The sequence below is a fragment of the Misgurnus anguillicaudatus genome, chromosome 20 (genome assembly GCF_027580225.2).
Source record: "Misgurnus anguillicaudatus chromosome 20, ASM2758022v2, whole genome shotgun sequence".
NCBI lineage: Eukaryota > Metazoa > Chordata > Actinopteri > Cypriniformes > Cobitidae > Misgurnus > Misgurnus anguillicaudatus.
The window spans coordinates 15,566,592-15,584,525 of record NC_073356.2 but is presented as its reverse complement, the minus strand read 5'-3'; the positions used below and the strand labels follow the sequence as shown (position 1 = coordinate 15,584,525).

Here is a 17,934-nt window from a genome sequence, read left to right as displayed (position 1 = left end):
TTGTATATTTTATTTTGATTTGTTCAAATTAAATTAATAAATTACATGTTCTGTCATAATTTTACATTTAAAGCAAAATATTAAACATTACAAACACGCGTATCCAGAGCACGTGCTCTTCTGCAAAGCCTAAATGCATGAAACAGACACTCCCAACTCTGGAATAGCCTGCATCATTTTAATCCCGTCCGAATCGGTACATAAAATCACAGACGTCCTCTGGGACACGTTGAAACTCAAACGTTGTTTGGAAAACGAATCCTGTCCGAATAGTGCTTTATTCTGTGATATGGATATTTGGTCATACCGCTCACCCCTACCCGCAGTGTGCCGGCACTCCGCTTCGCGCGCTGCATTAGCACTTTGGGTGTGCATTATTTTCAAATAAGTCAACGGCCCATCGTCAATTATTCCTTACATACAGTATTTGCTTGTTGTCTATTACAATGCGTAGTTTATTGGCATTTATTGCCGCAGTGTGAACACAGTTTCATATTTCCAGCTTTCTAAATCAAAAAGCCAACACTAAATGTCAGTGTTTGTTGCATTTGTCAAATCACTGTGAATTAACCCTTACTTGTGACATACTTAAAGTTTTTACTAGAAGTTTTTAAGGAGTACCGTTCATTAAAAACATGGCATTTTGTTTACTAGTGCACGTGTAATCTAAGATGTTCTAAGATGTTAAATAATTTGGTTCATAATTGTCATGTTGTGGCTCGTCAAACTGAAGTAGAGGTGTCTGTACAATGTATGTACATGTGAGTGATTGCCTTCTCTGGAGAATTGCTGTCTTTTTTTGCTGTATTATTTGAGCACACACAGCCATTTTTCCTCTTAAATAACATACTGGTATTTACCCAAAATGCCTTGTGCACCATTGACTGATTGCATTTACCCTTGCTTTACCAGGCACTGATTGAGAGTCAGTGTGTTATTGATTGTTGGTTTTTCTTCAGGTTAGGTCAGGGGTCTCAGCAGCAGGAAGGGGTTGCAGGTTCGAGTCGTGACAATGAGCAGCCCGGACCCTCACGGCGGAAACGGCAGCCCAGTATGTCTGAGTCCATGCCACTGTATACACTCTGCAAGGAGGACCTGGACAGCATGGACAAAGAGGTTAAACACACACACACACACACACACACACACACTTTAATACAATAAAGAATGCAACCAATAAGTGTATTTATATAAACCGTAGAAACACACCAATACTTTGCAGATGCACTGTCGGTAAATTATACTGTACCATAAATTAAATATAAACACTTAACCTCTGTTAATTGTTTAGGATTGTTTACGTTATTCATTTTAATTAATTCACGACCTAGCCAACATTCTATTCCTCCCACATCACAACGCTTTTAAGTTTCAGACAAGCAAATTAAAAATCCTGAAAGAATATACTGAAGAAACTTCTTGGTAGTAAGCCAACATTCATCATCCACTTTGAGTTGCGATGATGCCGAGTAATGCCGAGACCGTTTGAAGAAAATGTGTAGGAAGCAAATGACTAAGATCATAGTACAGAGCAAATTAAATTGCTACGAGTTTTTGAAAAGGGGAATTAAATGATGTTCCGGTCTGATAAATGTGCATTTGCCAAATAGGAAGTTCAAAAGACTTGGATTTGTGCAGTTTTCCATTGGTGCCATTCTTTGTTGCATTGTTCCATTATCTTTCTCCAGCGCAATTGGACGAGGAGCAGTTTTCATCTAAATGTTGATGTGAGTTTAATTAAAAATGAATAGTCAAACTAAACTATTGTTCAGTTTATGGTAAAAAAATCAATAATGGAAACAAAACTGTAAATGAACATTCATACGGTGCAATAAATGGAGACAAAGTTATGGGGTCTTTTGGTTGTGCTGAGTTTGTATTATTGCAGTTTGAGTCCAGGCACATATATATTGCTTTGCTTATTTATGAATGCAAATCTGAGCCTTTCTTTCCTCCCTGACCTTGCTTTTCATTTAAAGTTATGATCCTGCAGGCGGGCTCTGCTTTATTTATTAATGATTTAATCTAATGATCCGGGTAGCATCAGTATTGGTCACGGGCCTGGTGATAAAATGATGCATTGGATTATGTGGCCTGCATGGATTAAGTTTTTCTAACCCAGTTTTGTAGCCATCAGCAACGGTTTTGCTGCGTCAGGCTTTGTGTGAAATGGGTTTTTCTTTTTCAGCTTTTTCCTTTTACACTTGTCTAGTCGTCTTTTCCCCTGAAGTGTGAAAAAGAAAGATGCAGCTTCTTTTTAAAATCACTGACCTAGAAACATTGCTTCGGTGGGCCTTTGACTTCTTTCTTATTTTCTGGTCTGTCTCAGTTCTCTGCTTGGCTGTTATAACATCTCAGCAGTCCGTGTTGAAATCCTGTCATTGCTGACGGTGTTGGTAACCACTTCTGAGGTCAAGCAAAAGGGCCTTGTTTCAGCGTCTCACCCTCGTTCTGACATGTACATCTAAAGCAGAGTCATATTTCGTACAGTCAACACAAACACAGGGTTGTAGGTTTGGTTTTGGCCTATTTTTTAACCCATGAAAGCTTGTAGGTGCACAGTGTGAACCGTTTTGCATTTTTCCACTCACCCTGAGATGCTTCTTAAAAAGCATTGAGGGATTTATATTTTAAGCTCTTTCTGGCAGCTTATTTATTATTCAGTCCAAATCATTCATTTCTAATAAAAAGAAATAACAATTATATTTTTCACCACATAGCATATAGACACATGGGTTTAAATAATTTTTTTTTAGGATCGTTAATAACATTTCAGTCAAGTGATATAAAACCTTTGAACTGTAGTGTATACTATTCAAGTGATTTTAAATGTTGCAGTCAACATCCTGAAGCAAAAAATTAAATAACAGAAAATAAATACGACCTCATGTTGTGTCAATCATGTTTGTCTGCCTCCGAAACGTTGGATGAGGTTTGATTTTCTGTGTTTTTCGGATCTGTAGCAAGCGTTTTGAGAGGTGTTTTGACATCAGAGCCACCGTACAAGTGAACGCCAAAAACAAGAATTGCGTCTGACAAGTTGATCCACATCGTCTCACAGCAAAGAGTATGACTAACAAGGTGAAAAATACAAAGAGGCAGAATATAAAGACAGAAAGTGCTGTGATTGTCAGGTATGGTAGGTCACATTTGAAATGTGACCTCTGCATTTAACTCATCCCAGTGTAGTGAACGCACACACACACACCCGGATGAGTATACAGAGAGGAACTGAGAAAGCTGCCTGCTAAAGCTAGCTAAAAGATAGCTTGTTGCTATTTATCTATTCGCAGTGAATAATGCTAACGTTGCGAAGACTTCATTTTGTTTTGTGTTTTGCAATAGATGAATTAAAGGAATTAAAGGGATAAAATAAAATAAAAAATAATGTCATTAATGACTCACCCTCATGTCGTTCCAATCTCGTAAGACCCCGTTCATCTTCGGAACACAGTTTAAGATGTTTGTCTGAGAGCTAGTTGACCCTTTATTGAAAATCTATGTATGGTATACTGTCCATGTCCAGAAAGGTAATAAAAACATCATCAAAGTAGTCCATGTGACATCAGTGGGTCAGTTAAAATGTGTTGAAGCATTGAAAATACGTTTTGGTCAAAATTTAACAAAAATTACGACTTTATTCAGCATTGTCTGCAGTGATGCGGATGACATACGATGTGGCTGACGTGTTATCTGGTGTGCCCCAGCTGTTTTTTTTGTGCGCCCGGGCTTCGTTTACAGTTTGAGGGAGACTTGCTGTAAGTTTGCTGTAAAAAAAAACCTTTGCAAACATGTCTGAGGATAACACGTCATCGGCGTCACTGCAGTCACGTTACTTTAGTTTTTATTATCTAGCTGGCCATGGACTGTATACCGTACGTAGATTTTCAATGAAGGGTCAACAAGCTCTCGGACTAAATATAAAACATCTTAAACTGTGTTCTGAAGATGAACGGAGGTCTTACGAGTTTGGAACGAGTTTTGGTTAGGACCAGAAAGAATAAACAACGTTTTCTTTACATAGACACATCCTAAATTAGATTCAGTTTAATTGCCGTTGTGCAGAGTGTAAGTACAGGGCATGTGAAATGCAGTTAGCATCTATCCAAAAGCAAATATGCAAAAATGCCATGCACAGGTATGAAGTCAGGTATGAGGTTGGAAAGGGAGTAAAGGAGTTGGCTCAGCACACAGCCCTGTGGGATGCCAATGTTTAGGATGAGGGTGGAGGAGATGTAGTTGCTGATCCTAACAGACCATGGTCCTGTTATTCAAAAAGGTCCAGTTGAATAGGGGAAGAGCTGAGACAATGGCATTTTAGGTTTGGACCTGTTAGGTTTGTAGGAGAACAAATAAACATATTCAATTTATACATAGCTTTTGTCAAACTCGCAACATTAATTTTTCATTGTCATATCATTGTATTTCTGCATCTTTACTGTTATACACTCTGGTCAACCCTGACATTGAAATCAACCCCCACAGCGAGGGTCCAAACAGAACAATCCAATAAACTCATCGGTCCTGTTTTGCATTGCCATTGCTCAATTTATTCAAATTGTGTTATTAGGTTAACAGGGTTTTTTGTGAATACCTCCCAGTAGTCACCAAATGTGACGGTTCAGCGGAGGTGAAGGAAACTGAGGCGACTGCAGCATTATTCTAAGACTTTGTAAATTCACAAAACCTGCTGAATGGAGACAGAATATCTTCTATTTATAGCTTGTAAAGAGGGGTTGGCTTTAATTTATGAAAAATCTTAATGGGAAATCCAAAAAACCACTCTCATGGTTAAGGGCACCACTGCGGATTTACTTTTTGCTTGACTGCTTGGAGAAGCGCGCTGGAGTCGACTTCGTCGTACACTGCAAAATAGCTTTTCATCACACACACCAAAGCAATTATAGACTCCAGGAAGAAAAGAGGACAGTTTAAGTAATAGAAGAACATGTTGACCTCAGTGCAATCGAATGTTAATTGTTGCTTCCAAGATCATACTGAGAATCTTTTAATGGTTTCTGAATTGCTTGATCTCATGCTTTGTTCAATGCTTTCCGCTCTCCCGCTCGGTCACTACTCATCTCGCCTTTTGAGTTAAATAAACTTACAGTAATGTTGGATAAATAAACATTTCCATTTATTAATTTTTGTACAAAGTTTAAAACAATGTTATTAGAAGGTGAGCTATCCATTCTTCTTAAAAAATAGTTCACCCAAAATAGACCAAATTCAAGTTGTTGATTTTTCTAATTTGAGCAATATAATTTTATTATTCTCTATTTATAAACTAAGCACATCATTATTGGTTTGACACTTGAAAACCAGTGGCATTTGTTATCACTGACTTCGAAACATGGTGTGATGTGCAATGCAACATTGCAAATTAGGGATGCACCGAAAGAAAATTCTTGGCCGAATAAAATGAAAAACGAATAACGATTTTTTAATTTTCCTAATTATTTTGCCAATTTTATCACCATTGCATAAGTGCTTGTGCATTCAGCAGTTAACCAGGATCACTGCCGTGTCTTTCTCATACGCTGCATGGTGTTCATGATGTCTTGATTTTAAATGAAAAATGACACTTTTTTTATTGCTGTATGTTTTTACGTCTTTCTCTGACACTTTAAAATGCGTTCACCGTTTTCGCGTAATCAAAGACCTCATTGTTTGGTAAATTTAATTCGGCCTTTTCACTTGTTGTCGAACTTTGGGTGTATCCCTGTTGCAAATGCTTTGAATTTATGTGAATTACCTGCCTCAAGGCTTGACAGCCCCTGGTAACTGTGTGCCTTTTTAAGTAAAGAGCAGCTTTGATGTTTCTCCTTTTATTGTACACAGTGTCAGTCAGTCATGACTTTTATGTAAAAATGTGCAAATAATTTATGCTTAAATTAACACATCCTCAAGCTCTCAGTGAGCAGAGGGAAATGTTCAAGTGTTCAAATGAGTTTTTGTTCCTGAGAGCACCTGGAGCATTTTGTGCTAATGCGACATTTCCATCTGTGAAGGTAAAGCTCTGCGGAGTTCAGTGTTTGATCCGACACTAAATGGTCTCTGGTCTCCTGAGGCTAGATGGACTAAAGGTTTGGAGTAAGGTCAAATGGCTGGTCACTTTGCTTGCTTCAAAATGGCTCATTTGATCAACCATTCTCTGTTTTAGAGTTCTCTTCCAAAACGTGGTAAGGTACCCTACATAGACAGCTTGTTTGAATACACTATAAAAAATGCAGCATGAAGTTTATTGAACTTAAATTACTTCAACCTACTTTTTTAAAGTGCACTTATTTAATTACTAAAAAAGAACGTTATTTTGTGTGTTTGGTACAAAACAATGTGTTAGCTTAGTTTATGGTTAAAAAACACATTATTTTCCACATACCGTACATTTCTGTAGCTCCAGATTTCCCTCTCTTCCTGAAACACACTGATTTTGTACAAAACACATCGATTTGAAAAGCGCTGTGTCCCTATTTGGCCAGCTAATCTGTACGTTGTGATATGCCTGAATACCTCTGAAGTTAGCCGGAAACGTGATGCTCCTTACCATGTTTAAAAGCTTGGGTTGCTAACAGGAGTTAACTTACAGGCTGTGAGTCCAAAGCGGGAGGAATTATGATATTGTCAGTCTTGTCCACGTCAACAGGCGCAGAAAGTAAACAGTTGTCTACAATCCGTGTGTTTGTTGTAGAAAAACGAGAATTACGTTGGAGACGATAACTCGTGTCATCATTAACTTTGGAGTTTGTACATTTTGCATATCGTTAATGTACTAATACACACTTACACACCAAAGGAAATGTAAAATCGTTAATAGGAAGATTGTTGCTCTTTATGTTTTGACTTGTGATAAGTTGATATAACTTAGAAGAACAAGTTAAAATCATTTAATTTAATTTGTTAACTACTCATGCTATGTCGTGAAATTAGAGTTTTTGCAGAATTGTGCATGCCTGAATTTAAAAGAGTAATTTACCCACATAATTTGGAGTAAATTGATAAAAATTGTCTTATTGTACAGAAAACTTTAAGCTCCACTACTTGTATATTTTTTTTAAAAATTTGATGATGCAGCTTTGGACCACCCGGCTGATCTGAAGAGTTTAAGGGTTGAAGTAACAAAAATATTTGTTGATTTGATATAATTTTTTACAACACTGAATATCACGACTCACAAAAGACTTCACTATTGATTTAGTGCTAGCTAGCACTTGGAAATTTTTATATGCTTTCTGTTTTATATGCTTGGATTATGTATCTAAGCATATAATATAGAAGGCATATAGACCCCTTCACGGTTCACGTCACAGGCGGTTCCCACTGCGCATGTCGGGGTCAGAAAAGTAATTACAGCAGATTGAGTTGCTTATTATGCTGTATCGTTAAAAATGCCTACTTACGTCGTGGGCTTTGAAAATCGCACCAGGTCTTCCGTTAAGTTTTCGCGATTCATGCAGAATCTCAAAAACAAAAAAAAACAACATCTGCGGCTGCAAGAAATTAACGTGCAGACTGGGACAATGCAAATATCAAAAAGGCTTGTGTTTGTAGTGCTCACTACATTTCAGGTAAATCATCATTTTTCAGCCCTGTTAGATGAAATTATAAAGCCTTGATGGTATTAACAGTTTGACCCCATGCTGCGCGCGCACCCGATAGTCATTCAATATTTACAAACCTCGAAGGGGTCTATAGTATTTGAGTAAAATAAACCTTTTTCCCAAATTAATTGTTTATACATTTTATAAAAACATTTAATAATTTTTTTATATTTATATAAAATAATACTTATCTTTAGACTTTTGACAGTTCAATGCAATTGTACCACCAAGCTCAGTGGGATGTGCCACGACGGTTATTGTTCAGGGAGTTGTATTTTTGTGATGGGTGCTTTTAAATGGAGATGCAGTCTCAAATAATTAAGCCGCTGTGTGAGTGTTTCTGCATGCTGTGCTTTACCGTGCTTGCAGTCAACATAGTCAAATTGCCTTTGAGAAGTTTCATCTCATTCCTCTCATTTAAAGCTCCACTGCATTAAGTTGATCATTGTCTGACTTTAAATCGCATGTTGTGAGCAACCATTATTATTTAGAATCCACAGGTTCATTTCTTCTGGAATTAACCTGAAAAGCAATTGCTTTTTCCTCCTTGGATGTCTGTAGAAAAACTATTTGATTTTGTGGACTTTTGACTTGCATGTAGAGGATATTTATCTAATGCATGGTAAGGAGGAGATCTACAGATCCAGGTGCCCAGAAAGTGTCAAATTGTTTGTGCCAATAAGGTTTTTTAGCGCATTATTAATTTTGTGCAATAGTTCTTTTGCCTGTTGTTTATTTGTTAAATGTGACTCTGGACCACAAAACCAGTCATAAGTCGGACAGGTATGTTTGTAGCAATAGCCAAAAATACATTTTATGAAATTTTTGTAAAATTATGCCAAAATCTTTAGGAAATTAAGTAAAGATCATGTTCCATGAACATATTTTGTAAATGTCCTACCGTAAATATACCAAAAAATGTATTTATCATAACTAATGTGTGTTGCTATGGACTTCATTTGGATTTTCTGAATATTTTACTTTTTTGCACCCATAGATTCCATATCTTCAAAATGTTATACTGTAACTCTGCAAAAAAAATTCCTATCCTAACAAACCATACATTATTTCCGCTTTCAGATCGGCTTTCAGTTACATATCATTGTCAATAAACAGAAGCTTCCCATTGTGTCAACTTACCCCCTAATGTGACAGCATATATAAATCTCAATTTCCAAAAAAACCCGCTTATGACTGGTTTTGTGGTTTAGGGTCACAAATGTCTTAGTTCTGCTGTATTTGAAGTCTATTTATTTCATTTACTTTGAATACTACCGTATTTATAAACTTAATAGTAAAATATTTATAAGTTGATGGCTTAAAACTACCTTGGAGGTGCAAAATTTGAAAGCGTTTTATCTGGGTGTTAATCTGAGTCATTAGCATGTTACTCTGGGCAGGATTGGTTTTAAAACATTTCCATTAAATAAAAAATGCACTTATGCCTCAGCACTGTGAATCTTAGACATTGGCATGAGACAACAAGATAACGTGTTTTCAAATGTCATCCGCTTCTTTTAGCCTCACTTTGGCATTTTCTAATGCTCAGAAATCTCTGGATGAGAGAAAAGCAAATCTTTAATTAGTCAGGTACGAGACCCAGTGTGGAAATGTCACCAGTAGACCGCAGCACCAAAATCATAATGTGGTTGTCTCAGGTTGAGAGATTGTAAAAGTGGACGTGACTTGTGTGACCTTTCTTATCCAAACGGGTTACTTCCTGATATAGCAATGTGCAGTAACACAACAGTGTTTTATGGGGAAACTTGACCCTTAATACTGTGACTGCTCCGTTTTTAAACCTTGGATCTGGTGAGGCCACATGTGACAGTTTTAAAATGATAATACTTTATTGCCTCATGTTCTCGTCCCATCTGGGAGGAATAGATACGTCCAGGGCTGTATGTTATTGGATTTGTTGTGATACTGGCACAGTGGTAAGCAGAGATGAGAAGATCCGGTCAGATACGGGCTTCCACGTACATCACAGTTGTTCTCTGCATGAACTCGGCTGATTGTATCAATTGACTTTTTTGCCGTGACCAAACCAGACTATTTTTATTTTTAGAGCTTTGGAACAACTTTTTCTACCACAAGGAGAGATGTGCTTTATATTACTGTTTCAAACTGGTGTTGAATTTGTGACCAGTCACGGAAAGTAGGGACACAAGTCGGGGGCATTTTGAGTTATTCATAGATTCTGAAAGTGCAGATTCTAAGCTTTCCAACGATGTGTAACACATGGAAATCTGATAAGATTTGGAGAAGTTGTGGCCATTTGAATGTAACACATTCAAGAAAGAGAATGCTGAGAAATTTGAGAAAGAAAAAAGTTAACACTTTCCCTTTTCCCTGGCTGGAGAGACAATAGGGCTCATTTACATCTCATTTAGCTAAGCCATACCCCCTGTAAAGCCGTTTTGAGATACAGAGGTTCTACCATCATATGTAGTATTTTATTACAGAAGTCCGAATGACAAAATGCAAAAATAAACAGGACTTTTAACGTTACCTTTGCGGGGATCACAAGTCGAATCCAGTCTGTTTCAGATGTGTGAATCATCCAATGATTTTTGTCCACAAATGCGTATAATCCGTGAAATATAGATATATAGTCTATTTCGCATGAACTTCTGGTAATACAATATAATATACAATCTGAGGACTATTTACATCGTAACATGTAAGGGTATATTAGATTACACTCCGGTATTAAACACATGAACCCGCCTTCAAAGTTTGTATTTAAAATAGATAATCCAAAAACAGCACCGTCGAAAACGTGAAGTCCTTAAGAGATGTTACCAATCGCTCGCTCGTTCCTCCATCAGCCAATGACTTCATGGAAAATATTGATAGACAAAACATGTAGCCAATTATATAAAGAATACAACGATCTCTCTGTGTAACTTCTGTGTGTTTGGACAAATAACAGTCAGCCGCATCACTGACTTTATGGGGCGCCGCAGTCGGATGACGTCAGAGTACCGCGAGAGCGAGTCGAAATTAAACTACTCCGTAAGATTTCTTAAAGAGCTCTCGCGGTACTTTGACGTCATCCGACTGCGGCGCCCCATAAAGTCAGTGACGCGGCTGACGTATATGCGGTTGACTGTTATTTGTTCCGCCCCAGCTTCTTTTATATTTCTTTTGTTTTGTGCGCCCGAGCTTCATTTACAGTCTGGGGAGAAGCATGCTATAAGTTTGAAAAAAAAAAATAAAACTCAGCAAACATGTCTTAAGGGACAGAGCAGCCACGTCACTACAGTCACGTGACTTCACGCTCGAGCCGGAAGAGAAGACAATGCTGAATAAAGTCATAATTCTTGCTATTTTTGGACCAAACTGTATTTTCGATGCATCAACACAATTTTACTGACCCACTGATGTCACATGGACTACTCTGATAATGTTTTTATTACCTTTCTGGACATGGAAACCGTACATAGATTTTCAATGGAGGAGACAGAAAGCTCTCGGACTAAATCTAATGTTAAAACATCTTAAACTGTGTTCCGAAGATGAATGGAGGTCTTCCGAGTTTAGAACGACATAATGGTAAGTCATTAATGACATTATTTTCAGTTTTGGGCGAACTATCCTTATTCAGTAGTCACGCTGTTCCCTTTGGGGGCGGAGGCGAAAACACAAGCTTATACAGTATGTAAATATACACACAGACAATGACGCCCCCCGCTGCACGCTAGAATCTCCGGAAAACAAGCCTATTTTAACCGCAAAATGTACGCTTTTAAATATACATAAACTGCTATCTCAAACATGGAGAGGCTTCTTCGTGATCTCAACTAACAGATTCTGCAATAAAACGAAAATCACAAATTTTGAAAAAAAAAAACTTTGTTTCTCATTTTCTCGAAACTTGTGCTGCCGACTTGTGTCCCTGGTTTCCGTGACGGGTCACATTTATTTAAGGTTTACTCCAGAGATGTTATAGTCTTAAGGAAATACCAAACTCTGCAGCTATAACATTAGAAAAAATGCGTACAAGCCTTTGCTTCATTAAATAACAACTTATTTCCTCACAAAACCAGTTTATTCAGGATTGGAATGCCACTGCTCCTCTTGTTTATTTATGTAGATTTTTAACTCTTTCAAAAAAATGTTATGATTTTCACAAAAGTTTAATGCCTTCCAGAAAAAGTTCTTCTTTAAATATATAAACGTACATTATATCAAATTAAATAACACGGCCATTCCCAAACTGTGGTCCGCGGACCACTAGTGGTCTGTGAGGGTACTACAGTTGGTCCGTGAAAAGGCAAAATAAAATATAAAATAGTATAATATATTTTTTTAAGAATATGTATATAAAGAATATTGATATAAGAATATTGATATAAATTTTAAATTAAATTGTCAAGTTATTGTGTAATTACTAAAATAGTAATAGTAGTGACGCTCGGCCGTGACATTCAAGTTCAGTGCCGTACAAAATGGATCAGTGGATAGCAACAGGTTCTCTAAAAAAGAAAAGAGGCAGAGGTTAATTTACTGTATATGAAACTAAATGGAATGAATAAGGGCTGTTATTATTTTAATTTCCAGTTAGTTTCTTGATCTTGCGTTTCTGAAATGTTTTACGGATTGCTGTTAAGTGGACTTAAAAACTCTGAAGATTAATAATCCCCTAAAATCGCCAAAGGTTTTGATATGTTGACTATATCCAAGTGTTCTTGTTACTGTATGGATTTCATACTACTCCATTGCTATGGAAATAAGCCCGTTGTACAGATGAACCATGCCCTTGGGCGCTTGAGTAAATAAATAAATAAAATATGTGGCAGCCGTTTTGTGCAGTAAACTTTCTTTTAAGAAACCTGTTGTACTGATGTGATGACCAGTTATAGTTTTAGTGCTAGTAAGCCTATCTAGAGGTGCAGATTAATTCAGGACTTTGTGTAGACATATATTTTATTATAGATGGTCCGCGAAAATTCTTCGTTACAAATAGTGGTCCACACACACAAAAAGTTTGAAAACCCCTGAAATAACACACCCTCTGCTTTAAAAACAAAAAACGTAATTTTTTAGGGGCGATTTACATTTTGCGTCTTTTGCGCGCTCAAGTTCGTTATTTCAAATGTAGGCGCGCAGTATGCGCTCATAATGGAAGTGACGCAGTCGTTTTTTCCAGAGTTAAAAACATCTAAACTTTTCAGAATGTCGCAAGGGCACCGCAGATCATGTGACAAGAACAAACCGACGGTCGCGTTTTTTGAGCCGTTTTAAACGCGAAATTAGAACCGCCCATTATGCTACCTTTATTTGTTTTGTTTTTATCACCTCTAAAATATGGGTACTAGGTGTAATTGCGTTTTTTTGAAGGACTTTTCATAGAGATTAGATTCAGAGCGATAATCAAAACATATGTTCTAAGGGAATACATCTGAGTTTTATAAGTTGGGTAAGAGCGCCACCTGGTGGATAATAGCGAAAATATGGATTTGACGGAAAATCTCCTCATTGGCAGGGAAGTGTTTTCTTCTAATTATTAAGTTAACTCGTCAATGGTGGGGAAAGAGTTAAAGAATCATTAAAAAATTCTCATAAATCACTTTCAAAACTTATGTTATCAGTTTGAATCGTTCAACTCACAAAATGAATCTGTCGAAATTGACAACAAAAAATGATTGTATGATGTTTATTTCATTTTTGTATCAATTAAATCAGTGTAATTACTAACTGGTTGTGCTTGTTCACATGTTGTTCGTATTATAACGGTTGTTAGTGCTTTATTTTAAGGAAAGTTTTGTTCAAAGCTTGTGATTAATTGCATTGTGTTGGTTTGTGTGCATGCACTGATGAGTTAGTGTGTATGTGACTGTGTGCATATGCTTGACACTGTGTGTGTGTGTGTGTGTGTGTGTGTGTGTGTGTGTGTGTGTGTGTGTGTGTGTGTTTGACTGCAGTTCCAGCACTGTTTTATCAGCATCACTGCACATTTCACACTTCTGCTCAACCTCTGCTAGCAGTAACACTTAAGTGCTAATGAGTTCAGAAATGAGCACAGCATCTTCTTTCGGTAAAGCTTTTCATTTTCAGATCTCAAAAAAACTCCCAAGTGAGAAAACGAAAAGTTAAATGCAAGGGGTCTAAATTCACTTTGCTCCAAATGAATTAAGCACTCATTATAATTCTGTCAAGGACTTACGGCGTAGCCTCAACGTCGTATGCTATGCTTTTCATTCATACTTCTGCATCGTTGTTCGCATCAATGTGTACTTACACATGCTGATCGCTAGTATGCAATTTCCACACCAGGCATGTCATGGTGTATATACAGTTTCAAGGCAAAGCCAAAGAAGAAGCAGCTTGATGTTGAGCTAGAGGTGCGCGTCAGGCTATGCAGAGCATCACACTGCCTATGTATAGTCTACGGCATAGCTACGAAATGTACAGTGTATAATTCACCCTTTGGCAAGGCAAAATGTGAAATAATCTACAAAAATGTGAAATAATCTACAAACATGCTGCACAAAATGTTGTGATCTGATCGACCAAACCGCATCTTAATACCAGTTATAAACAGCCCCAAAATGCTTAACAACCTAAAATATAATAAATCTAAGTATATTTATTTATAATTATTTCATAAAAATAAACAGCACTTAAGTTGTCAAGAACACCATGGATTTTTGCAAATGTAATATGCATTACGTTATGATTTGACATTACAGGACCCTATAGGGCGGCAGCACATAATTATAGCTGATGGTAATTGTATGATATGATATACCAGTGCAAATAACAGACTTGAAGATTTGTGCTCATCTCAAGAGTTTTTGAGCACCACTGCTTCTTTTTATAACAGCCGCCAGATTAAGTTTTTATGATCCACTGTGATTCTTTTATGGTGTGACAGATATGCGTTTCATAAATTCATTCATATCCTGGAAAGTTTGGGTGATTGGTCTATTTAGAGCATCTCTAGATTCTTGGATTGTATTTGTACAGTTTTCAGATGGTAGTCTCACATTGCCTCTTATATTCATGTGTTTCCTACTTTAAAAAAAAATACTAGAAGTTATTACTAAGAATACCAAAACATTGATTGTGTTTCTTCAAGCGTGCTTTATGTCTACGCCGGCTTTCGCATTCACTAGTAAATAAGCAAAATACCCATCACTGCATATTAGGTTGGCGGCAGGTATTAGTTTCACACCATGAGCGACAGAGTATTTATATGATACAGTTACTATAAGTAAGCAGAAATGAAATGAGAAAGTCAGAGTAGGAACAGCCTCACGCACAGCTGATGTGTTTTCGTCGTGTATGGGGATAAACATTTTTCAGAAGAAAATTAACTTGTACTTCATGGCATCTGTCTGCAGGTATAAGACAAAACCTTCACCTGTAATTTCCGCTGTCATAATGTAATGGTCTCATTTATCCTTGTATGAGTTACAGGATTGAACAGTCAAGGGGTGATTTCATACTGACACGATATGCAGCAAAAATAATGAAGTCATGGATTTTTGAAAAGCGTTGACAGCGATCATTGCTCATGCAACAAAGCTGAACAGAGAACAACTATATGCAAATGATTTAAAAGGTATAGTTCACCCAAAAATGAAAATTTAGTCATTATTTACCCTTGTCTTGTTTCAACCCCTAATGGCTTTCTGTGGTCTTCTGAACCAAAACAGAGAATAGAAAAAACAAAGTGCAGACACATAGAGAAGATAAACTTTTAAAAGTTTGTTTTTTAGTTTCAAAGTCCAAAAAAGCCATAGGTGGGTTCGAATAACATGAAGGGGGAGTAAATAATGATTAAATGTTCATTTTTGGGTGAACTGACTCTCTAACAATACCGTACTAGTGCCATCATCGATAATAGCCAATGGCAAGAGCTGGACACATTTGGATGCAGTAGTAGAATGGGAGCAGGTGCATAATGGCACATCCTGGACTTGAAGCAGCCCGTGTCATTATTTTAACTTGCAAAGGGGTCGAAACAAACTGAGCAGCAACTTGGGCACATTAAATGAGACACAGTTTGGTGAGAAGGCAGCTGCAGCAGTGAAGTAAAATGAGTAGTCGCAAGATGTGAAGCTGAGTAATGTCATTTTCCAGGAATCATAGGATAGGGATCATGAGGTGATGGATAACGAAGTATGCCATGGCCTGGAGTGCGTGTTTGTTTTTTGTTGGTGTTTTTCGCTCAGGGACCACATTGGTGGCTCATAATGTAATTGCATGCCAGCAGGAATTCCTAACTTTTTAAATGCAACATTAATAGACTATTAGTAGTAAGAATGGAAAAAGCTAAATTAACCAAATCTTGTTTCAAAGCAATTGACGTGATTAAAGTAACTGTGGGAATTTAAGATGTGTAGTTTGGAGTAATTATGCTACTAATAATAGTAGTAATGCATTGTAATGTCCTGTAATGTACATGTATGCACTGTAAATTAGTTTCACTTTTAGTGCATCTTAGTACCTGATACTCATTGTATTGAGGAAAATAAATAAATATTAAGAGACTATACAGTAATGTAATGGAAATTTATACTATGGAGTAAAAACTCTGAGTGGATCTGAAATGGAGTCTTAAAGGTGCAGTGTGTAACTTTTAGAAGGATCTCTTGACAGAAATGGAAAATTATATACACAACTATATTATCAGGGGTGTGTAAAGACCTTTTATAATGACCCGTTATGTTTTTATTACCTTTTAATGAGATGTTTTTATCTACATATGCCGAGGGCCCCCTTACGTGGAAGTCGCCATGTTTCTACAGAAGCCCTTAACGGACAAACTTTTTTTACTAATTTGTCTCCGCCAATGACATATTTTTCCGGCAGTGACTACCGTAGCTTTTCTGTGCGTTTCAAAAGCGAGGGGTGAGCAGTGGACTGAGCCATTGGTTGCAAATTATAGTTCAGTATAGGACCTACACCGTAGCATCTTCTCCGTAGGTTACCCTTCAGTTTTAATTCATGCTTCTGCATTGTTGTTCGCGTCAACGTGCGATTACACATGTAGATCGCTAGTAGGCAATGTCCATCTCTGGGATGTCATAGTGTATACATAGTATCAAGGCAACGCAGATTTTTTTATATAACAGGAGGGGTTCTAGCAGACCAATCACTGCACTTGCACAGCACTATATTTTATAATTTAGTATCTAATAAAAAGTATATGCTCTATAGAATCAGCTAAGTCTGGCTCTCTCTCAAGGGTTTTTTTCTCCTAGGAGTTTTTTAATCCCTAGGGAGTCAGCTGACATTGGCTTTACATTAATTCTATACATTACATTATTAATACGCTCGCTTGTACAGTTTAATCTTATCTGCTGTACTCTGCTACTTTTGTTGTACACCTTTTTTTTGTGTTTTCTCTTGCTTTTATTCATGTAAAGCTGCTTTGAAACAATTAAACAATTGTGAAAAGCACTTTATAAATTAAATTCAATTGAATTGAACTTGCAGGGCGAGTAGAAAGAACACGTTGTTACATATTTGGAGAGATGCCTGTCAGGCTATTCAGAGCTACGCACAACCTATGCATAGTCTACGGCATAGGTCCTACACAAACTATAATTCGCCCTTTAGCCTCAGACGATACGGCCTTACTGTGCATTCACACCGCCACCGACAAGGGCGTAAAAACGCTCTGGCTGCCCTGCCAACGACGCTATGGAAAAAGTGTAGTGGATGCTCTGACGCTCGAATGCATTCTCTGGAATCCTCTTAATTGGAGGTTTCCGCCTTCCTAATTGTTGCCGCCGAATGCTTCCGTCTTCCGTTTGGTTGCCGCCTAACCGTGTCATAGCTCATTACCATAAAGTTTATCTAATTTCAACTCTCCTCGACACTCAAATCGTCCATGACGCGCCATGCCGGAGCTCACCGTCGACTCTCATTGAAAATAAATGACTTCCGGCCACTTTGACGCTCTCGCCGGAGGCGGTGTGAACGCATAGATAGACCGGTTGGCTGAACGAAGTCATATACAAACTCTTGCGGTTTTTCAAAGTGATCATCTGATTTCTACAGGATTTCTGTAGAGACATCGATTTTATACTTTCACACCCCTAACCTTGACTGTAAACAGAACTAATTGTTATAGGTTGCTTTATCTGTCTCTTGGACTTTATTTGGCCAGTAAAATTTGCTATGGAGTTCAGGCCTTCTGCGATCAGTCTGAAGGTCTGGCTGTGTAAGATTAAGAAAGGAGTTATTACTGAACGTTTTAAGTGGGGAGAGGAAAGTGCTTTCGCTCCACTAGTATACTCTGACTGGAAGTGGCAACATCACCAAATAGACACACAGCACCTTACAACATCTGGAGGTGCAAGTCTGTGATCAT

At 37.5% G+C, this 17,934-nt stretch overlaps 1 protein-coding gene across 2 annotated transcripts in view; it reads left to right on the top strand.

Moving 5' to 3' along the window:
- The window catches only part of ctdp1 (CTD (carboxy-terminal domain, RNA polymerase II, polypeptide A) phosphatase, subunit 1), a 112,575-nt gene that overhangs the window by 38,336 nt on the left and 56,305 nt on the right, over positions 1–17,934 (top strand). For both annotated transcript variants that reach the window (XM_055220634.2, XM_055220633.2), the window contains exon 11: positions 960–1,116. In XM_055220634.2, coding sequence (XP_055076609.2) covers positions 960–1,116 — 157 coding nt within the window. The remainder of the gene's footprint in view (positions 1–959; positions 1,117–17,934) is intronic.